Genomic DNA, 20,739 nt, shown 5'->3' with positions numbered 1-20,739 from the left:
CCAGTTTCAGTGGGTCTTGATATATTTACGTCGATGAGGGCGCTAAACGACCGATCTCAGTCCTCGTCTTGCTCTGCAGGCTCCGACTCGTCGCCTCCATCCTCCTCTTCCTTATCACTGTCCTCCTCTTCGCTGTCATCACCTCCCATTCCACCCTGGAAGAGGATCTCGCACACGCGCTCGTCCACCACCCACTCGTCCTCGTGCGTAGGCAGCGCCATCAAGAAGCTGACGACATCTACGGGATCCAGTTGCTCTTCGTCCGCACCCATCCACGCGCCGATATCCGCCAGCACCTCGTTGTCAAAGCGGAAACCAATCAGCTCCTCACCAAAAGTATGTTCCTCCTTCTCTTCGTCCTCCTTCTCCTGTGTCTTCTCGCTCTTCTCGTCGTCTTCGTCATCCGACGGCAGCTGCTGCTGGTCCTCATAGTAACTCTTGGGGTACGAGTGCTCACACGCCATCTCGAAGTGCAGCAGCTCTCTGGGCGTGGCGTCGTCGTCTCCAAAAGCCACGACGACCGTAAACTTGATGAGCGTCTCCTCCTGTCCTTCCTCCTCTGCGTCCTGCTTCTCCTGTCTCGCTCGCTCGAACCTGTACTTGGTGATCATTGGGCCCTTATCCTCCGTCTTGGCAGTCGCCGCTTTCTTGCGCTTTTTGGTCGGCTTCTTGCTGCTCTTCTGCTCGAGGGTCCAGCGTACGTTCGTGCTCATGACCACATTGCGTTTAGCGTCGTAGTCGCAGCTGCAGCCGTCCACCGTGAGGCGCTCGGCTAGCGTCTTGTACACGGACGACTGCGATGTGACGCCCTGGATCAGGTCCATGGACACCGGGTGCTTCGTCAGGTGCTCGCGGATGCGCGTGGTCTCGAACGCCAGACGCGCCTGGGCGCTCAGAGCGCGCAGCACATCCAGACGCAGCGCCAAGTCGCTGCCCTCGAAGTGCTCCACGACGCGCTCAATGGCTGCGTCCACATCCGCTGCGATGCTGCTGCCGCGACGGTCGTACGCTCCGGCCGACATGGTCTCCGCTTGGTATTGATTGACACACTGACGTACTTGGGCAGCCACTGGAGCAGATACCGCGGACTTTAGAGAGATAAACTGTCGGGTTTATGCGACCAATTAAAACTAAATGGCGTTATTGAACGGACTTAAGAGGAAATCAGCTGCGACCAGTCGTCCGCGATCTCCAAGAGCTCCATAACGGTTTTGGGCATACTGGAGGCAAGTGACTTGACGATGGACTCGGATCATGCCATGGACGACGCCCCGGCGCAGTTCGCGCAGCAGATCTCGGCGGCCGACTACGAGCGCCAGGCCGTGGAGTACACGACGCAGCAGGTGGCGCAGCTGAACGCGGCTGTGCGCGCGCAGCCGGAGATCGGCGCACGCTCCGAATTCTTCCAGGACGAAGAGAACGTGGCCAAGGGGCTGCCGGTCTTCCAGGGCACGCACACGCGCTTCGTGTACGACGAGGATGAGGAGATCGTGGCGGCCGTGGATGTAACACAGGAGGCGCTGAGCCACGGACCTGTGGTACGCACGGTCGCGGAGCTGGACGAAGACGTGGACGATGAAGAGGAAGAGGAGGAAGAAGAAGAAGAGTACGGAGAGTACGAAGAAGACCAGGACGAGGCAGTGCACAACACTTTCTACAATGCTGAGGAGCAGGGCAGCATGGCCGTGGACGCACTGATGGAGGACGTGGAGATGGAGATGGCGGCAGTAGCCATCGACGAGCAGAAGCTGCTGAACATGGCGGCCCAGAGACAGTGAAGAAGGACCCAGGACTTAAGGTCAGTTGTATTTTAGACCAAGACGCGAAAGGTAATCGAACGGCTTCGGCTTGTGCATATCTTATGCCGGCGGCTTTATCGACTTGTGTGTCATCTACTCTCTTGGCTTGGCTAGAATACTTTAAACTTGGAGAGGAAGCCTGATTTGGCGGGCGCGTTGCCAGATTTCTCCGCCTTGAGTCGCTCCTTGAGCGTTTTGGCCTGCAACTGCTGCAGGAACGCCTTGTGATCCTGCTTGAGCACGAGCAACGTGTTCTCCTTGATGGGCTCGAACATGGCCTTGATGGGGCAGCCCAGGCGCAGCTGGACGGACTTGCGGTCCAGGTTCGTGCACGACACCTCGTACGGTGAACCCGGTGCGATGAAATACAGGTACAGGTTCCAGGCAAAATCCTTGAGGTCGTCGGGCTTCGTCTGCAGCGCCATCTCTTCGAACCGCCGGATTTGCCGCGCGCACTTGAGGTTTTCTGCCTTGAATTCTGTTGAGCAAAGTAACAAGTCAGTCAAGGATCAAAGTCTCGACCAGGCAGCTAGAAGCAACGTACTCTTCTCAAGGTAGTCGAGCATCTCGCGGAAGAGGATCTTGTCGCCTAGGATGTCGTCGAGGGAATAGTTGGCTTTTGCGATCTTCTCGTCCGTGAGTGTCGTCACCGTGGGCATGTCGACTTGGTACGAGTTGTCCGAATCGAAGACCTTCTTGACAATCATCTCGTGCACTGCAGAGACCTTCGTCGCCATCTCTGTGTACTGTTGAGCCTTGAGGAAGCGCATGAGCGTGTCCTTCTGCAACGTCTTAATAGCGTCCTGCATGGCGACGTCGAAGAGCTTGCCGCGGAATTCTCCAGGTCGCTTCATACGTTCCTTGGTCTGTTCACGATCGTCGGACGGCAGACTCACCTCGTTGGGGGAGTTCAACGACAAGTAGTCGGCCCAAATTTGGTCGGCCATCTCCTTGCACGACTGCACGGACTCGGGGTCGCGGAAGTCGAGCAAGCCGCACTCGTCCTTGAATTTGTCGACCGCCATGAAGAAGTTCAAGTTCTCTGCGCAATACTGCAACAACCACATCAAGAGTCATTCAACTGTCGCCGTGACCAAGCTACAATTGAGGCTATCGTACTTGTTTCTGGCAAAAGTCGAGCAGGTAGCCACAGGAAATGGGGTTGGAGATGATGTCGTCGATGACAATGTCGCGCTTGTCCTTTTGGCCCTTCTCGAGCACCTTGACGAGCGTCTGGATCTCATTGCCGCCCTTCTTCGCCATGGTTCGTCTAAGTCTACTAGGGGTCCTTTAGCACTAAGCTGGATGAGAGTGAGCTTCCAAAGAAGAGTTGCAACTGACGCAGGCAGACGGAGAAGCAGGAGTGGAGTCAACGTGGCGGGCACTCGAACGCAGTTATTTTCGTGAGCTCGCTAAAGCTGGGTGATGTCGCTTCCTCTCGCACTGAGTCATATGGAGTGCACAGCAAGCAGCATCCCAGCTTCGACCGATTTAGCTGGCAAGGACCAGGAAAACCATCTTGCCCAAGGATGTCGAGCCGTCCAGCTTTATTAACCTCCTTTATTTCGAGGACGTACAGTGATCGTCTTCAAGACAAGACAGCAAAACGTGAGGCCGTGTCAATCAGGACAAGCAGGAAGGTATCGATAAACTTCAACTTGTGTCGTTTATTATTGAAACCAGGTTTTCATGTGTAAGTCTGACGAGGAGCAATAAAGTGGAAATGAAAGCTGCTTCCAAGACTTTATCCAACACCTAGGAGCTCTTGGTGGCCGTCTTGCTGTCGGTCGAGTCGTCTGCGGTGGAGCTCTGGAACGCGCTAGTCACGTAGCCCAGCGACGAGGAGACCGCCCCCGTGGCGCGCTCCATCAAAGTGGGGCCGGCGTCTTGGCCGGTGCTGCTGCTCTTCTTCGTGGTCGTGTCGCTCGGCCAGACCGCTTCCGAGGCTTCCGACGCCTTGTTGGCGAGGCCGCCAGCCGCATCCGACACGGCCATCTGAGCTGCCGACGCCTGCTCTGTCATGGCCTTCTGTGTGGCGGTGATCTGGTCCTGCAGCGACTCGAAGCCGTGGAACGTCGCGTCTCGTGTTGAGGTGACGAGCGACGAGATGGAGTCCTGCCAGGACGACACGGTCTGGGAGCTGTTCTGCTTGGCGTTGTCGACGCTGGAGTTGATGGAGTCGTGCACGTGCTGGTCGTACGCCTGCGCGGACTTGCCCAGGTTGTCCAGCGCCGATCCGGCCTGCTCCATGGAGCTCTTGGCCGAGTCGACGACCGAGTCGGACACGTTGTTGCCGTCGGTGCGGATGTCCTCGCCCGACTTCTTGAGTGCCTCCACGGAGGCTCTGGCGCGGTCCATGGCGGCCTGGAAGTAGGACGTGGCCGACTCCTTGGAGGACTTGTGCGAGTTGTCGTAGTCGGTGAACTTGCTCTTGAGCGAGTCGAGGTAGCCTGTGGCCTCGTTCGCGCCGCTCTTGAGCTGTTCCTGCAGCTTGGTGAACTCGTGCTGGGTGCTGGAGGAAGAGTTGGTCGTGGACTTGTCGGAGATGGCCATGGTGGAGAGGGTGCTGTTGCGTTGGTTGGTGTGTGGCTTGTGCGTGTGCGAGTGAGAGTTGAAATGAGCAGTAGTGCTGAGCGTCGGCAAGCAGGAGATCGAGCCTGGTTGAAGGAGTCTCAGGTATCTTGCTGACTTTTTGGTGGCTGCAAAATGTATCACTGAGAAATGGCGGTCCGCTGAAAACCCTAGACGACCGTTGATGGTTGTAGAGCTGTAGCGCCGCTTAGGAACTGCTAGGAACTTCGCCACCATGGTTTGGTCCCCAGGCGTTGCCAACAACTACGTGTAGTAGGCATAGCAGGAAGACGCAGGTCGTGACATGTAAACGGCCAACGGCAAACATATTTGCTGAATGCATCTACAAGAGTTTATTACGAAGAAATTGTTTATCGAAAATTGTACTGCCAAACGCACGCATCTGCTTGATGAGTTGCCATCGCTGGCGACCACAAGCACAAGCAGTTTGCAGTGCTAGAAGTTGGCTTGAGCATAGCGTCGGTATGCTTCTTCATGGGCAATACCCACCGACATTCGGGCCCGCCGCCATTCACCAACCCAGCAACATCAGGTCGTTCGGCGAGACGTCCACCATGCGTTCAACCAGCGACCACCAGCTCCCACTTCGACTCAAGCCGCGCTGATACGCTACTGCAGTCGTGTCCGTCACAACTGCGCTCTCCACCGGCATGTCCGGGATGGCCTCTCGGAACTCCAGGACGCCTTCGCAGTCGAGCGAGGCGCATCCGACGTCGTTCTGCTCGTAGTCCCCGATCATCTCGTCGTCGCACTCGTCAACAAACGAGCCGTCGATCGATAACTGGTTGGTCAGCTCGATGGCGATCTCGAAGGCGCGGGGATCCACAGTATTCGTCATTTGACTCCGAGGCGGTAAAAACGGAAATGAGCCCCTCGCCATGCAACTCAAAAGCAAAAGGCGATCCGAGCTTGCCCAGTGCATGGGCTACATTCGCCAGCGGCCTTTAGCGGACCCGCCATTTCTCAGTGATACATTTTGCAGCCACCAAAAAGTTGACAAGATGGCTGCGCCCATGGCGTCCTTCAACCAAGCACCACGATAACGGTCGATCGGATCTCCGCTTTGCCGACGCTCAACACTACTGCTCATTTCAACTCTCACTCGCAAACGCACAAGCCACACACCAACCAACGCAACAGCACCCTCTCCACCATGGCCATCTCCGACAAGTCCACGACCAACTCTTCCTCCAGCACCCAGCACGAGTTCACCAAGCTGCAGGAACAGCTCAAGAGCGGCGCGAACGAGGCCACAGGCTACCTCGACTCGCTCAAGAGCAAGTTCACCGACTACGACAACTCGCACAAGTCCTCCAAGGAGTCGGCCACGTCCTACTTCCAGGCCGCCATGGACCGCGCCAGAGCCTCCGTGGAGGCACTCAAGAAGTCGGGCGAGGACATCCGCACCGACGGCAACAACGTGTCCGACTCGGTCGTCGACTCGGCCAAGAGCTCCATGGAGCAGGCCGGATCGGCGCTGGACAACCTGGGCAAGTCCGCGCAGGCGTACGACCAGCACGTGCACGACTCCATCAACTCCAGCGTCGACAACGCCAAGCAGAACAGCTCCCAGACCGTGTCGTCCTGGCAGGACTCCATCTCGTCGCTCGTCACCTCAACACGAGACGCGACGTTCCACGGCTTCGAGTCGCTGCAGGACCAGATCACCGCCACGCAGAAGGCCATGACAGAGCAGGCGTCGGCAGCTCAGATGGCCGTGTCGGATGCGGCTGGCGGCCTCGCCAACAAGGCGTCGGAAGCCTCGGAAGCGGTCTGGCCGAGCGACACGACCACGAAGAAGAGCAGCAGCACCGGCCAAGACGCCGGCCCCACTTTGATGGAGCGCGCCACGGGGGCGGTCTCCTCGTCGCTGGGCTACGTGACTAGCGCGTTCCAGAGCTCCACCACAGACGACTCGACCGACAGCAAGACGGCCACCAAGAGCTCCTAGGTAGACTAATTGATCAACGGGCTGCAGCAACATCATTCCATCTACTCTAGGCTAAGCCAAATCTACTCGCTTCAACGTTCACTGCCTGGTTCGTCACTAGTTACTGGCTGTCATTCCTAGAACGCAAAAGTTTGAAAAAGATGTCAGACCCCTTCGCATCGCCCTGTGCTGCTGGGAGAAGGCCATCGAATGAAGGCGCCGTTGTCATTTCACGTCAAGCTCGATGCAATTGTCAAGTGCACACCCAACACCCACTGGGACGGGGTGGAGGTGCAAGAATCGAAGGCAAAGTACGGAAAACTCTGCAGCCCTAACGGTGCGATGATCTTGGTCGGTTCTCCTTGCCATTGTGCAATTCACCTCTCGAGGAACAAACGGACCAAGAACACCACACCGAATGGCTGACCTGCAGAGCAAGATGGACGGCCACCAACAGGAGATCGACCACGCAAAGGAGCAGATTCACGACACGGCCCAGAAGGCCGACTCGTACCTGACGGAGGTGCGCGGTCTCGCAAACGGATGACGCTGAAGTTGTATACCCGACTAACCAGAATTCATGTTTTCATGTGTGTGTGTATGCGCAGTTGACGAAAAGTGTCGAGGAGTATGAGAAGAAACACTCGGACTTCGAGTCTTCTGGCCGATACCTGAAGTCGGCGTTGGAGGCGTCGCGGTCGGCAACGCAGAAGCTGAAGACCCAGGGCCAGGACCTCTCGGAGCGAACGGTTCCGGTTGCCATCGATGGCATGCAGAAAGTTCGCGAGTCGCTCGATGAGCTCAAGAGCCAAGCTGTTGCGTACGATAACAAGTATGCAGGGTCGCGTGGTCAGCAGACCGTGGACACCTTGCAACACTGGGTGAACGTTGGACGTCAACGTGCTACCGAGGCATTGGAAATGACCAACGAGCAGCTCCTGAAGCTGCGCGACGCCATTGGAAACATGGCCGGCCAAGCCGCACAAGGCGCACAAGTTGCAGTGGGTGAGACTGTGCGCGCTGCTGAATTAGGTGACGAGAAGTTGGGCGTGAGCACCCAGGCTGGCGGCGTCGTGCAGCGCGTGAAGGACCTGGACGCCCGCTTGGGCGTGACGGCGACGGCCGCGAAGGTGGACACCAAGGTGACCGGCGGTCTTGGCTGCAAGGTGGCGGCCACCACCGTGGACATTGTCTCGGAGAGCGTCAACTACATTTCGGAGACGCTGTACAATGCGAAGCTGGCAGCAGAGCAGTCGGAGACGGCGCAGGGTGTCGAGGCGAAGGGTGCGTCTGCCGCCGATGCGGCCGCAGCGAAGAAGAATGAGGTGCACGAGACTGCCACGGAAGCACTCGAGCAGGGTAAGGCGAAGGCCGGCATGGCCACGGACAAGACTGAGGAGAAGGCTGGCGAAGTGAAGGACACGACTGCAGAGAAGGCGGACCAGGCAAAGGAAATGGCCAAGGAGAAGGCTGATATGGCTAAGGACAAGGCTTGCGAGATGAAGGGCAAGGCCGCGGAAAAGGCTGACCAGGCGAAGGACAAGACCCAGGAGAAGGCTGGCGAGTCGAAGGGAGTCGCCGGCCAAGCTGCACAAAAGGCTGGTGAAGTGAAGGACAAGGCTAAGGAACAGCTGGGCTCCGCGGCAGACACTGCGAAGGCGAAAGCGACCAAGTACGGAAAGCAGTCGCGTAGTTCCAAGTGAAGGGCAGCTGGAGATGCTGATCGCACTCGGCTGAGTGGCGTGTCGATCGGGTCGATAACCTTCATCACGATGCATATCTAGGTTTGCTAACTTCATCGTGCTAGTTGAGAACTGCTGGTGCCATCCAGCTAACCAGTGAATAGCACGTTCGTTGACATTTCATCTGTATTTTGCATATATACACGTGCCATTCTGCGTACAACAAACAGCAGCGCAACAGTCACCCTCCTTCCCACAAGACAATGCATCTAGAAATCAAAGGGGTTGAACGATTTGCTGGGTGCCTGCTGAGGCTGTGCAGGAGAGGCGGGCTGGAGGCTATCGAAAGGGTTGGCCGTCGAGATAGAGGCCTGCAAAGCAATACCAAGACTCGTCAGAGAAATTGTTGACGCAGTAACAATCCTGCACAAACCTTTGAGGAGAAGTCGAGCATGTCGAATGGATCGTTCGAGCTTCCACCCAAGGTGCTGCTGGTCCCGCTGAGGGGGCCAGACAGAGACACCGCCGAGGTGGTCGACTTCGAGAAAGAGTTGTTCCCTGCAAAGTGACGTCGAGTCAATATAACATACAAGGACAGCACATGATGAGGAAGAAGAAATATTACCACTCCAAGGATCTTGTGCGGGCTGCATTGTTGAGACAGCAGGCTGGGTAGCAGGAGGCTGGCTCGGACTGCTCAGGAAGTTATCTCCTAACCAAAGATCAGCCGCCGGCGCTTGCCGAGTTGGGGCTGGAGCAAGGGCAGGCGTCGTGAGGACATCTTCATGCCAGCAAAAAGAGGTAAGAAAACTCGTTCAATGCAGCATAGTAAAACATACGCTTACCGTCATCCCACAGATCAATCAAGTCCTTCGCGGGAGCCACTGGGGCCGAAGAGACAGCCGTCTTGTTCTCCTTCTCCGCGTCCTGGTTGCTGCTACTACTGAGAATTTTTGTTGCTCGCTGTTGCACAAAACTTGCAAACGGATCGTCGTCTTCGTCCTCTTCCTGCGCTGTCTTTGGAGCAACCTTGACGTCAACTTCAGGGGCTTTCGGTTTGTCAGCACTGGCCGGCTTTTTCTGCTCTGAGCTCCTCGACCCAGTGCGCGCCCGGACAAAATCCGCGAAGGGGTCATCGTCACTAGACGCTTGATTGTCTTGCGGGGACAGGTCGTCCTTGAGACCAAAGGGATCAACGAGATCGATGTCTTCCGGAACATCTTTCTTAGGCTTTCCAGTGGTGTCATCCTCGGCGCATTGGTTTCCTGCTAGCAACGCGTCATATTTTTTCAGAGCGGCATGCAGGTCGTCGTTGATGGACAAGTACTTTGCAATGTCCTAGTGAGCGAAACGAATCGTACAATCAGCCGCACCGCTTTAATGCAGACAAAACACCAAGATAGCCTCTCACTCACCTCGTCGCCCTCTGCGACGGCAATCGGAATTGCGCCTTCCATCCTGTGCACGATCTCTCTCACTTGTACAGCTAGCTCCTCCATCACGCCGTGGTTACCGATAGCAGAGACGTCCTTCTGTGCCTCGAACAGCATATCTTCAAACATCTCGGACACGTTCGTCGCAACACGGTAAAGTTCAGGGGTAGAAAGCCCACCAAGTCCGCTACTAGAGCTGGAGTAGGACGAGGTATCGATCGACCCCGAAGCGTGAGGCTGGTTCGACGAAGCCGATCGATTGCTTACCCCACTCCGACCTCCAGACGGCACATCCGGCGGTGGGGTCAGCACCGGCACCTTGGACTCGTCGTACTGGTCCGGGAACTTGATGCCCTTCTTGCGCATGTTGTGGTACGTGTCCACAAACAACGGGAACTCGTGCTACAATGACCAACCACCCAAGATCAGTAAAAACGCCCAACTTGCGATGCAAAAATGGCAATACACGCACTCGAAAAGGCAAGAAGGCCTCCCCCCACGCCTGCACCATGTCCAGCACACGACTGGCGATCTCCATACTCTCGCGTCCACGCTTATTCGCATGAGTCTACAACAGCACCAATGAGAAGCCACCCTCACCCCACGCTCAGCTCTACTGCGCACCCTGTAGAGCGCCTCCATCTCGCCCATGAAAGGCTCCGTGGCGACCTCCTGGTGCACGAGGTCTCCGCAGTTCTTGACAATGGACTCTGTCAGCGTCAGCGCCAGGATCACCACGCGTGTCGACGGGTCGCCCAGTCGCAGCTTCAGGTACCGGATCGATTCCTTCAACCTGTGAAAACGAGTGTCAGTAAGTGAAATTAATGCCCACTCAACTGCCGCAATGGGAGACGCACACGGCGCGGTTGCTGACGCTGCTGAGCGCGTCTGTCACGCGCAGGATGCGGTCCCAGTCCTCGTCCGCCTCGTAGTCGCTCGTGGCCTGCGCCATCATGTCCGTCATCTGTGTGATGCGCTCCACCTCCGTGGGCGTGTACAGCACCGCCACCGACTTCTGCTGCACCAGCTGGTTGAGCGTGGACGTGAGCTGGCGCTTGCTCGGCATCTTCTTGCGCCAGGCCTGCATCATCTTGGCGTCCATGGCGTACGTACGTGGCGACCTGCGTGCGGAAAGTGAAGTTCGGCGCTCGCGAGGTGTCGGAAGAGAATGGCGCGTTTGGATTGGAAGATAATGGCGTCGTCTAGCCGCACGGATTTGACCAATCGCAGGGAGGCATGATGTGAGACAACTGACTTGGAAATTGTATGGCAGCATCAGCCAATCCGACGTCCGAACGTCATCGATTGGTCAATAATACCCACTTCAAAGATCTGACATAATAAGCATTTGCCAAAGTAGCGAAGAAGGTGAAGAAGGCGGCGATGGATACGCAGCAGCAGCAGAGCGCGGAGCAGTACCAGGAGCTGTTCCGTACGTCGTACGCGCGCTTACTGTCGCAAGGTCTGGAGCCCAACGATGCGGTGGCGCGCGCGCTACTGGAGATGCAGCAACTCTCGACTGGTCCGTCGACGGCCGATAAAGCGGCGGACGACACTCAGGACGTGAAGATGGAGGACGCGTCTTCTCACCAGCAGCACCAGGAGGACGTTGATATGGAGACACTCAAGGAGGTGCCGACGTCCGCCGTGACGAGCAACTTGGCCGCCACGAGCATCGCAGAGACCGCGACTGCCGTGCCAGAGGTTCCCGCCTCATCTGCTGCTTCCAAGGCCCGCAATGACGCGGCACATACTGCTACTGCAGCAACAATTGCTACTATTTCAGTGACCCCGATGGGGACGCAGCTGGAGAGCGCGCTGGAGCTCGCGACAGAGACGGACGACTACCGAGCAGTGAAGAGACTTGTGTATCAGACGTTCTCGGACCCGGACTCTCTGAGCGCGGCGTTCGTTGGAGAAACTGCAGGAAAAGAACAAACTGGAACTGGAGCCAAGTGGTGGGGCATTGACCGAGAGCAAATGGGGCGCGTGTTTACGCTGCTGGATGCAGCCATGGCGGGGAGCGACCAGGAGGCCATGCAAAACACGTTCCGGAACGCGCTGGAGATGCTGGTCACGCAGCCGTGGAATGTCTGCTCGACGTGGCACGCTCCGCGAGTTTTGCGGTTCTTTTTGGTGCTGTTTGAGCATCCGTCGATGTTTGATCCCGACTACTTGAATATCGTGGGCGGGTTATGCAGACTGTTTTACTATTTGCCAGCAGATGCCAAGGCTCTGGTGCGTGCGCAATGGACGACTTTCTTTTCAGGCGACGAGCTGCATCGACTTCTGGACATTCTTCAACAGGCCATCACAGTGTGTCTGTATGGCTCACGCAAAATGGACCTTGTGTACGCTGCCTGCGGTGTGCTGGCAGAACTTCATGCAGTGAACCGAGAGCGGGCAAATGGCCTCGAGCCATTCGCCTCCTATGACGAGTTCTACAACGACGCTGTGAATTCGGAGGTGGATATCGTACAGGACTACTCGCGCTCCATCATCTTCTGGAAGAAGCGCCGCGCTGCTACACGTGGTGCCCGGCGGCTCGAGCGGGAGGAAGTTCGGCGTCGCCGACAGCGCGACGGAGAGGAAGACGAGGGTGAGCGCGAGCGTGAGGAGCAACAGCGGGAACAGGAAGCGGCTGAACAGGAATCTGAGCACATGCCGGAGCGCATGCTCTCAGAGATGTCCTTTTGCGACTTTCCTTTCGTCTTGGATGCAGCTTCCAAGAGCAAGGTCTTGCAGATCGACTCGGACCTTGAGCAGCGTGCACGCGCACAAGACGTCGTGTTATCTCGCTCCATCATGATGGAGGAGGGTGCGCCTTCACCGTACTTGGTACTAAAGGTGCGACGTGAAAACATTGTCGAGGATGCGATGCAACAGTTAGTCCACTTGTCGTCGTCAGCTGAGACTCTGAAGAAGCCGCTGAAAGTCAAGTTCGTCGGCGAGGAAGGCATCGATGAGGGTGGCGTGCAGAAAGAGTTTTTCCAGATCCTTATTCGACAGCTCTTGGATCCGGCCTTCGGCATGTTTACGTATGACGAGGAGACTCGGACGCTATGGTTCAATAGCGATTCATTGGAGGCCACGATGGAGTTCGAGCTAATCGGTACGCTGCTGGCTCTTGCAATCTACAACGCTGTTATCCTGGACGTGAGTTTCCCCCACACGGTATATAAGAAGCTCATGGGCTGCACACTAGGCCTGGAGGATCTTGAGTTGGCACTGCCCGAACTTGGTCGTGGTCTGCGGCAACTTTTGGGCTTTCAGGGCAATGTGGAAGAAGTTTATCAACGCAACTTCGAGTATTCGTACGAAGTGTTCGGCGAAGTGAAGACGGTGGAGCTGAAGCCTGGAGGCAGTTCCATCCCAGTGACCAATTCCAATCGCGAGGAGTACGTATCATTATACGTTGACTACATGCTGAACAAATCGGTCTCGCGCCAGTACGCCGCTTTCCACCATGGCTTCCACCAGGTTTGCAACCACGAGGTGCTGAGTATGTTCCGATGGGAGGAACTGCAACTGCTGATCTGCGGCAGCAGTGATCTTGACTTCGAGGCGCTCGAGGAAGCCACTCATTACGAGGATGGCTTCACAGAAGACAGCGGTACCATTCGGTGCGTAGAATATGCGGACGATGCTAATCTGATTGAGGTACCTAACTCGCGACTTCTTTTGGCAGGGATTTCTGGGTTGTCGTGCACGCGCTTCCGCTGGAGGACAAGAAGAAGCTGCTGCGGTTCGCCACCGGCAGCGATCGCGTGCCCATTCGCGGGCTCTCGAACTTGGTGTTTGTCATCTCGCGCAACGGACCTGACTCGGACCGCCTGCCCACAGCACACACTTGGTAAAGATGGATGCCCGTTTCCACTCTGAAAAGAGACCCAACTAACCTCATGCTTTGTATCTGTGCCACCAGCTTCAACCACCTGCTGCTACCCGAATACAGCGGCCGCGAGAAGCTCAAAGAGCGTCTTCTGCTAGCGATCAACCAGGCCGAAGGCTTCGGGCTGCGTTAAGTCGAACCATAGGCCAATGTATTGGGCGCTCAAAAGCTCTTAACCAACCAGTAAATACTTAGCATCAATATGGAGCCGACGCAAGCGGCCGACGCCTCTGAGGCTCCAGTCGAGTCGCCATGCACAGCGTACGTAGCGATGCTGCCGTACGCCTACACCACCAACGACGTGGCGCAGCTCTTCGCGCCCTTCGGGAAGCTGGCGCGCGTGCTGGTGCTGCGCGACAAGCAGACGCGACGCAGTCGTGGCGTGGCCTTCGTGCAGTTCGCGCGGGCGGAGGACTGCGAGCGCGCAGTGGCCAAGATGGACAAGATACCGCTGGAAGGGATGACGCTTGCGGTGTCTCGGAGCCGCGACAACGGCCGCTCACGGGAGTTCGCCAAGAAGCGCAAGTACACGACGTCCCAGCGCTGTTTCGAATGCGGCGAGCTCGGCCACGTGTCCTACGACTGCCCGCGCAATGTACTGGGCGCGCGGGAGCGGCCGGCGACCACCGGAGGCAAGAGCAGCCGCAAGAACCTCAAGAAGAAGAGGAAGAAGTTCGACCCGAACGAGCGCGTGCATTATTTCAACGACGAAGGCGTCGTCAACCTGCTGTACGTTGCGTTGCCTGCGGAGAAGTTCAAGACAAGTCTATCTAATGGAGTATTGGTGTGTGTTGTTTACAGAGCGCCGCCGACAGGCTCCGACGACGAAGACCTGTCCATCTCGCTGCTGGCGTATCCAGCGCCTACAACCTCGTCGATGCAGAATCAAGCGTCGCTTGTGACGACGCCGCCGTCCTCCGCAGCGTCGGCAGCTATTTCAGCTCGACGTCGACCCCAGCGGAAAGCAGGCAGCTACTTTAGTGACGAAGACGCGAGCGATGACGAGTGACCTGCTGGCTAGAGTCTCCATGGGCAATAACTTATCGGGATTCACTGCTTATTTCCGCTGACGCTTGTTGCTGTTGCCTCTGTTGTTGCTGTTGTTGTTGCCGCTGCGGCGCCCCAGGCCCGTGTACTTGAGCATGCGCGACGTCATCTCCTCGGCCGAGACCTCGTCTCGCAGCTCCTTCTCCTCGGACGCCGCATAGCGCAGCGCCCGCGAGGCTTCTTTGAACTCGTCCTCAACGCCCTTGTTGAAGCCGTTAAAGGAGCGGCGGCTGAACAGCAGCGGCAGCGACGGGTCGGGTACGTCGCGCATGCACAGGATCTTGGTGCCGTCGTCGTCCTGGTCGACTTCTTCGGGCGAGGCTTCCCACGTGTCCTGTTTGTGCTGCTCCTTCACGGCTGCGATGCGCTGCGCTTCCGTCGTCTTCTTGCGCTGCATGAACTGTTAACATAGCGACGGGAAACGTCAGTGCAAGTGGACAGGAGGCACAGAGCTGCACAGTGCACGCACTTTCATGGCCAGCGTCTTCTGCGAGAGCTTAGCCGGCGCGTTCTTGATACCACGCGGCAGTTGGCCGTCCACCTTGACGGGGGCGGCATCTTCCTTGACGCTGGCCTTAGCCTTGGGCTTCTTGTCCTGCGGGCGGTCACTGCCAGGCTTCCACATCGCTGCTAAATGGGATGGCTGGCAGCGGCGAAAACAGGAACCCGCGAAAGGCGATGCATTAGGCTAGTTCCTTTCCAAACCGATATGGCTACAAAGAGCTCACGTCGGTGGCGTGCGATTAACATGTAAAGTTGCCCTCGCAATTACGGGCACCTTACTCACTCAGACTAAGCGCAGCGGATACAAGAAATCGACGAGCAGGTGACGCGTTGCTCTGCAGTATTGGCGGCAACATTAACAGCAGCATCACACACTGTTGTGCTCGCTGAACAATAATAACCAGCGACAGCGACCACATGCCTAGCTCTGCTCACGATAGCATCTGCCGTCAAACAGCAGTCTGGCGACGGATTTATCGTCGCGAGTAGCGGCGCTAGCTAACTCGCCTCGCCACGCCACGCCACTTTGGCGACTATTGTCGCCAGCAAGAACGCTGACACAACCGACGACTGCGGTCATCGCCGATGACTTACCGGCTAGATGCTCGACCTGTTTCCACCGCTCCAGGGCCTGCTCGAGGCAACGCGTCCGGAATCAAATCGCCTCGCCCTGTAAACACACAAATGCAGGATCCTCACTGCCATGTGGGCGTTGCCATCCACGGCGATGCAAGTCAGCAAGAACCCTGTCCTTAGCCGTTCGTCCTCGTCTCTGTATCTTATTCTCGTCCATCATTGGTCGAAAGTACGTTAATTGAGCCAATCGCAGAGCGACTCCCTCCAGGCTCGGAAGGGAGGGCGCCGGCGGGACGTCGGACTATCAGACAGGAAGAAGAAGATCAGGAGGAAGACGCGCCGGCGCTCGCGCTCGATTTCTCGCTTCCGCGCCTCCCCCCCCGCACCCCCAGCGTACCTCTTCGTCTTGCCGCTCGTTTGCTCTCTCTTGTCTTGCCATTCTCGTCGCCCGCCGCCCCCTGTGATCCGCATAAATGACCGTCGAAGTGGAGGCCTCAGACGCCGCCATGGCATCGCCCACGAGCTCGGGCCCCGAATCCCTGCGGCTGTCGGAGATCGAGAGCGCGCACCTGTGCCCTGCTGGCCGCATGAAGATGGAGGAGCTCTTCCGCCAGTGGCTCAACGTGGACGGCACGCAGGAGCTGATCCAGAACATGGTGGCGGACCTGCGCCAGGGCAAGGAGCTCAACCTGGACGCGTTGCTGGCCTCGGTCAGCGCCACCGGCAGCGGGAGCGATTCACCCTCGCGCAGCCCCAAGCGCCCGCCCAACTACCAGCAGCTGGGGCTGCTCAGTCCCGGCTCAGCGGGCAGCCCCAGCGCGCGCAGACGCCACCAGCACCTCGTGAGTCTCTTCGGTGACGAGCTGCACAACGCTGCAGCGGCGGTGGCTGCTGCTGCAGCGGAGACGGAAGCGGCTGTAGTGCCGCCCCCGCCATCTGACGACGTCGACATGTCCGAGACGGACAACAACGAAGGAGACGAAATCTCTGCAGAGAACCAGGAAGAATTTGTAGTAGAAGCGGACCCGGCACCTCCAGTGGATGCGGACGAGAACATGGAGGAGGAACAGACTGTAGAGGAGACCCCCAAGGTGGAGGAACCCGCTGCGGATCAGCTGATGGCGGAAGATGCCCCAAAACAGGTTGAGATCCCCAAGTTTTACACGCCAGGAGAAACCCGACGCGGTCGGTTGCGCGGTCTGTCGACGGACGCCATGGGCCGGAAGGCGGTGGACATTGACGCCCGCTTCCGTGAGTTCCCGGACGGCATGAAGGTGGAGGATTTCGTGGCCATCACGAAGGATCTGTGTGGATTCCCTTCGTTTTTCAACGCTCCGTTCTTCCGACGCATCCTTGCCACTGAATCAACGGGAGAGACATCGCCGAAGCCCCCATCCAGCCCGGCGGCAGACGAGTCTGCCAGCCCCACGAGCGCTGATGGTGCGGTGCCGCAGCGCATAACGAAGGACATGTTCCTGAGCTACTGGATGCGCGAGATGGCCCCGTGCGACAGTGTGGAGCGCTTCTTTAGAGTAGTACGTGATCGCCCGAGATCTGGACTGTGGGAAAGTGACGTGACCGAGAACTCACGGTTCTGCTGTTGGCGTGTTTTCTGAACAGGTGAAGCAACCGAAGAACGACTTCATAGAACGAGACGACTTCGCGCCGTTTTTGCATGGTGCGGCGAGCTCAGTAAGCGTGGGTTTTTCTCTGTAGCTGGTGCTGATGCTTGCTCCGTTCTGCCAACAGAATTGCTGAAGTATCATCCTGGACTAGAGTTTCTTGGGGGCACGCCCGAGTTTCAGGAGAAATATGGTACGCAATATGCTGATACAGGATCAGTGAACGAGAGTGATGAAACTAACAATTGCGTTTGTGTGATTGTGTAGCCTTGACGGTGGTCGTACGGATATTTTACTCGGTAGATAGAGACAGCAGCGGCCGAATCACGCTGCGAAAGTTGCGGCGCAGTAATCTTATCAGCGCATTTAACACTGTGGACGAAGAAGAAGACATCAACAAGGTGCGTGCGCAGTGCACTCGTCGACTTTAGGTGTGCAGCCGCTGATGATGTTTCTGCAGGTGAACTCGTACTTCTCATACGAGCACTTCTACGTGCTGTACTGCAAATTCTGGGAGCTGGACACGGACCACGACTTCTTGCTCAGCCCTGATGATCTCGTACGCTATGGCGGGCACGCCCTTACACGTATCATTGTGGACCGTATCTTCGAGCGCGGTCGGCGTCCATTTGCCCGCATACAGACGCTGACTGCCGAGGAGAAGAAGAAGATGAGCTACGAGGACTTCATTTGTAAGTGGGCGAACTGTCTTAGCATTGCAAGAGTTCGTCTGTACTAATGACTGTCGGGCTATCATGACAGACTTTATGCTCTCGGAGGAAGACAAGGCAAATCCCGTCAGTATTAGGTATTGGTTCGAGCTTATCGACACAAACGAGGACGGCGTGCTGCGCGCCGACGAGATGCGCGTATTCTACCGTCACCAGATCCACCGCATGGAGTGTCTAGGCCACGAAGTGGTGCCGTTTGAGGATATCCTGTGTCAAATGTCGGACTTGCTGCACCCCGAGAAGGAGGGCGAGTTCTACCACAGGGACTTTATTCGCCCGGACAAGATCCGCGTGTCGGGTGTGTTCTTCAACGTGCTGTTCAACCTGAGCAAGTTCATTGAGTTCGAGCAGCGCGACCCGTTCCTTCTGCGTCAGCAACTCGCCGAGCCAGAGCTGACGTACGTGCTGCACTGCATTAAATGGCTTGGATCGTGTTGCTAATGAATCTTCTTTTGCACTAAACAGGGACTGGGACCGCTACGCTCGCGCCGAGTACGCACGGCTGGCCATGGAGGAGGAGAGCCGCGACGAGGACACTGCGATGGACATCGACACGATGGACGGCTGGTATGTGTCGGACGAGCAAGAAGAAGACGCTCCGGAGGGCAGCGCCGACAATGCCGCTGGCGAAGGCCGAACAGTCGAAGCCCCCTTTTAACCTTTTCGTTTCCCCTTTCAACGAGGTAGACCCCCCTTTCATTTCCCCCTTAGAAGACGGCCAAGGCCGTGCCGCAGGAAGACCAGCGATTGTGATCAAGAAGAAGCAGCAGATCAAAGTAAGTAGAGAGCCGCATGCGTGGAATCAATGCATGTGTCAACCATTCGAGCATCGATTGTGGGTTTACTGTTTATTGCTTATTGGCCGTCGCCTTGCGCAGTTGGTTGACGCGGTCGTTGCACTGCTTGAGCTTCTTGACCTGCTCCTGGCACTTCCTCCAGTCGCGGTCGAAGTCCGCTAGACAGTCCTCCAGCTTGTAGTAGTCCTCGTGGCAGCGGTTGCGCTCGATGAGCTCGTCCACGTCCAGGTCCTCGCCAAAATCGCTCTTGCTGCCGGCGTGCAGCCCCGCGACGGGCACCGGCGGCTTGGGGAAGGCGTCGCTCATCAGCTCACGAGGTTCAGCGGTCCAAGTGCAAAATATCTGTGTGATGCTGTCGATGTCATTGGCTATATATTTTTCTCTGTTGACCAATCAAAACAGTACCTTATAAGGACGTATTTTCGACTAATCACAATGCGTAAAACCAAATTTAAAGATTATTATTGGCCAACTAAGAGCGTCCCTCAATTTGTACTGACTTGCCATGCATGACCAAGAGTTTGAAGGAAATGTGAGAGTCCCTCGATGGCCGCTTAAGACTTGAAAGAGAAGTGGGGACTGAGCTGCTCAGATTTGCGATAGCGAAGAAGTACATTCCACACGATTGAAGCCCGAGCTCACGTTGCAATTTGCCTTCTCCTAGTGATCATAGTCACCAAAGCCGCCGTAGCCCCTCGACATTTGGATTGTCGAGAGGCTACGGCGGCTTTGGTGATTATGATCTCGGCTACGGTTATGACGTGGGCTTTGGCTATGGATCTCTGTTCTACGGCGGTGGCTACCCTTTCTACGGAGGTATCAGATACCCATCGGACTATTATGTCGCTTACGGCTACGGCTACGGCTTCCCTCCGTACGGCTAGTACCCGGGCAGATACTTCGGCTTCCCGTACGGCTACGAGGATACGGCCGAGGGTGTTGCCACTAGTGCTGCTGCTACCCATTGACTGTCGCTGCAGAACCAGTGGCGGCTGAAGAGAAGCCTACAGCGAAGAAAGTCAGCAAAGAAGGCGAATGAATCTGCCAACTCTGCGTCTAAAGCGGCGAAAGGCAAGTAAGGAGGAGAAGGCTGGTGGTGTACGAAATGTGTCTTCACAAAACAGCAGCTCACAAGGGCTGCAAAGTAGCGTTTGAATATGTACGTGATGTAGCTTTGGTAATAATAGCTCTGCAATGACGAAACAAACCATGTGACGGCCAACGTTAATATCGTTGTGAAGAAGTTCTCACGTCATCGAAAGCGGTACGACGCGCTTGCTCATGGGTTAGTCTTCCTCGATTAATACGTGTACGTCTCGGCAGTCATCACAATGTTCGTGAGGCATGGCAAGAGAGCAAGCTCTTGATTGCGTCTGAAGGTCGGAAGATGTGAAACATATCTACACTTGCCGAAATGGCTAACCTGTGCCAGTAACTCGCAATTCGACTACCCATACTGGCTAACAACTTGTTACGCGTACATGTAGTTACAAGTGCTAACCTCTTCGCTAGCACTTTGAGAGCTAGGCTGTCAGGTATGATAATAGCTGGCTTACGAATCACTACCATAAATTTGCGGTGCTCGCCGGCAAATCCACCGTACAAACGGAAGTGCGAGGTTTGGAGCCGCGTTCGCATGCTCGCGCTTCGTCGCGTCGGTCTCAACAAATGCGGGGTACCATTGGATTCTTCTTGGCGCCGCCGCCAGCGTCAACAGAGATCACGAAGCCACAGCAGGCAGCGTGACCATCATCAACCAAAGACACGCGATCTGGCAGAGGTGCCAGCTGGAGAAGCCTCCATTCTTGAGGTGGCTCGCGTGAGCAACTTCCTGAGGCTCGCGCTTCAACCACTGGCCCCAACCCAACAAGTTGAGCTCGCCCGGAGCTGGCGTCACTGATCGGACTGTGGTCGGCACAATCCCGGAGGCAAAGCGATTCCCTTGACTCGAGGCCCTCAAGCCGAGGCATCCGCGCACAGTGTGCGGCACACTCATCTAAAGTCGTTGCGGTCGGGGAGCGAAGTCTCCCAACTTGGCCCCAAGCAGCGATCATGGCATCGTCTCAGAGACAGCGTGAGTCAGCGTCCACTGTAATGGCAAATATATTTGCCGGCTCCAAGAGCTCTCCAGCTG

At 56.8% G+C, this 20,739-nt stretch overlaps 14 protein-coding genes across 14 annotated transcripts; 7 read left to right on the top strand and 7 right to left on the bottom strand.

Moving 5' to 3' along the window:
* Positions 1-56: 56 nt before the first annotated feature.
* KRP23_6757 (uncharacterized protein) lies at positions 57-1,022 on the bottom strand (the record flags this gene model as incomplete). The annotated part of the gene is made up of 1 exon (XM_067891986.1): positions 57-1,022. One exon carries the CDS (start codon positions 1,020-1,022, stop codon positions 57-59), a length of 966 nt encoding a protein of 321 aa, XP_067746291.1.
* A 219-nt stretch (positions 1,023-1,241) lies between these two features.
* Positions 1,242-1,778, top strand: KRP23_6756 (uncharacterized protein; the record flags this gene model as incomplete). The annotated part of the gene is made up of 1 exon (XM_067891985.1): positions 1,242-1,778. One exon carries the CDS (start codon positions 1,242-1,244, stop codon positions 1,776-1,778), a length of 537 nt encoding a protein of 178 aa, XP_067746290.1.
* Positions 1,779-1,909: 131 nt separating this feature from the next.
* On the bottom strand, positions 1,910-3,062 carry KRP23_6755 (Regulator of G-protein signaling 7; the record flags this gene model as incomplete). Its single annotated transcript, XM_067891984.1, has 3 exons — positions 1,910-2,277; positions 2,344-2,851; positions 2,919-3,062. The coding sequence occupies 3 exons, from the start codon at positions 3,060-3,062 to the stop codon at positions 1,910-1,912; spliced, it is 1,020 nt and encodes a 339-aa protein (XP_067746289.1).
* Positions 2,823-3,206, top strand: KRP23_6754 (uncharacterized protein; the record flags this gene model as incomplete). The annotated part of the gene is made up of 1 exon (XM_067895783.1): positions 2,823-3,206. One exon carries the CDS (start codon positions 2,823-2,825, stop codon positions 3,204-3,206), a length of 384 nt encoding a protein of 127 aa, XP_067746288.1.
* Positions 3,207-3,554: 348 nt separating this feature from the next.
* Positions 3,555-4,352, bottom strand: KRP23_6753 (uncharacterized protein; the record flags this gene model as incomplete). Its single annotated transcript, XM_067891983.1, has 1 exon — positions 3,555-4,352. One exon carries the CDS (start codon positions 4,350-4,352, stop codon positions 3,555-3,557), a length of 798 nt encoding a protein of 265 aa, XP_067746287.1.
* Positions 4,353-4,902: 550 nt separating this feature from the next.
* KRP23_6752 (uncharacterized protein) lies at positions 4,903-5,229 on the bottom strand (the record flags this gene model as incomplete). Its single annotated transcript, XM_067891982.1, has 1 exon — positions 4,903-5,229. One exon carries the CDS (start codon positions 5,227-5,229, stop codon positions 4,903-4,905), a length of 327 nt encoding a protein of 108 aa, XP_067746286.1.
* A 315-nt stretch (positions 5,230-5,544) lies between these two features.
* Positions 5,545-6,342, top strand: KRP23_6751 (uncharacterized protein; the record flags this gene model as incomplete). Its single annotated transcript, XM_067891980.1, has 1 exon — positions 5,545-6,342. The coding sequence occupies one exon, from the start codon at positions 5,545-5,547 to the stop codon at positions 6,340-6,342; it is 798 nt and encodes a 265-aa protein (XP_067746285.1).
* A 397-nt stretch (positions 6,343-6,739) lies between these two features.
* On the top strand, positions 6,740-8,024 carry KRP23_6750 (uncharacterized protein; the record flags this gene model as incomplete). Its single annotated transcript, XM_067891979.1, has 3 exons — positions 6,740-6,844; positions 6,930-7,811; positions 7,866-8,024. 3 exons carry the CDS (start codon positions 6,740-6,742, stop codon positions 8,022-8,024), a joined length of 1,146 nt encoding a protein of 381 aa, XP_067746284.1.
* Positions 8,025-8,272: 248 nt separating this feature from the next.
* KRP23_6749 (TOM1-like protein 7) lies at positions 8,273-10,538 on the bottom strand (the record flags this gene model as incomplete). The annotated part of the gene is made up of 8 exons (XM_067891978.1): positions 8,273-8,374; positions 8,437-8,561; positions 8,629-8,784; positions 8,849-9,341; positions 9,419-9,838; positions 9,909-10,004; positions 10,061-10,229; positions 10,294-10,538. 8 exons carry the CDS (start codon positions 10,536-10,538, stop codon positions 8,273-8,275), a joined length of 1,806 nt encoding a protein of 601 aa, XP_067746283.1.
* A 281-nt stretch (positions 10,539-10,819) lies between these two features.
* On the top strand, positions 10,820-13,461 carry KRP23_6748 (Ubiquitin-protein ligase E3A; the record flags this gene model as incomplete). The annotated part of the gene is made up of 3 exons (XM_067891977.1): positions 10,820-13,059; positions 13,125-13,289; positions 13,362-13,461. 3 exons carry the CDS (start codon positions 10,820-10,822, stop codon positions 13,459-13,461), a joined length of 2,505 nt encoding a protein of 834 aa, XP_067746282.1.
* Positions 13,462-13,530: 69 nt separating this feature from the next.
* Positions 13,531-14,337, top strand: KRP23_6747 (U11/U12 small nuclear ribonucleoprotein 31 kDa protein; the record flags this gene model as incomplete). Its single annotated transcript, XM_067891976.1, has 2 exons — positions 13,531-14,057; positions 14,130-14,337. The coding sequence occupies 2 exons, from the start codon at positions 13,531-13,533 to the stop codon at positions 14,335-14,337; spliced, it is 735 nt and encodes a 244-aa protein (XP_067746281.1).
* Positions 14,338-14,385: 48 nt separating this feature from the next.
* On the bottom strand, positions 14,386-15,000 carry KRP23_6746 (uncharacterized protein; the record flags this gene model as incomplete). The annotated part of the gene is made up of 2 exons (XM_067891975.1): positions 14,386-14,775; positions 14,845-15,000. The coding sequence occupies 2 exons, from the start codon at positions 14,998-15,000 to the stop codon at positions 14,386-14,388; spliced, it is 546 nt and encodes a 181-aa protein (XP_067746280.1).
* A 928-nt stretch (positions 15,001-15,928) lies between these two features.
* Positions 15,929-18,466, top strand: KRP23_6745 (Serine/threonine protein phosphatase 2A regulatory subunit B''beta; the record flags this gene model as incomplete). The annotated part of the gene is made up of 7 exons (XM_067891974.1): positions 15,929-16,990; positions 17,076-17,133; positions 17,205-17,270; positions 17,345-17,478; positions 17,538-17,769; positions 17,840-18,206; positions 18,274-18,466. 7 exons carry the CDS (start codon positions 15,929-15,931, stop codon positions 18,464-18,466), a joined length of 2,112 nt encoding a protein of 703 aa, XP_067746279.1.
* Positions 18,467-18,656: 190 nt separating this feature from the next.
* Positions 18,657-18,911, bottom strand: KRP23_6744 (uncharacterized protein; the record flags this gene model as incomplete). Its single annotated transcript, XM_067891973.1, has 1 exon — positions 18,657-18,911. The coding sequence occupies one exon, from the start codon at positions 18,909-18,911 to the stop codon at positions 18,657-18,659; it is 255 nt and encodes an 84-aa protein (XP_067746278.1).
* Between the last annotated feature and the right edge of the window lie 1,828 nt (positions 18,912-20,739).

The sequence above is a fragment of the Phytophthora ramorum genome (assembly GCF_020800215.1).
Source record: "Phytophthora ramorum isolate Pr-102 chromosome Unknown Phyram_PR-102_s0005, whole genome shotgun sequence".
NCBI classification, from domain to species: domain Eukaryota; phylum Oomycota; class Peronosporomycetes; order Peronosporales; family Peronosporaceae; genus Phytophthora; species Phytophthora ramorum.
This window is presented reverse-complemented; position numbering and strand designations above follow the sequence as displayed.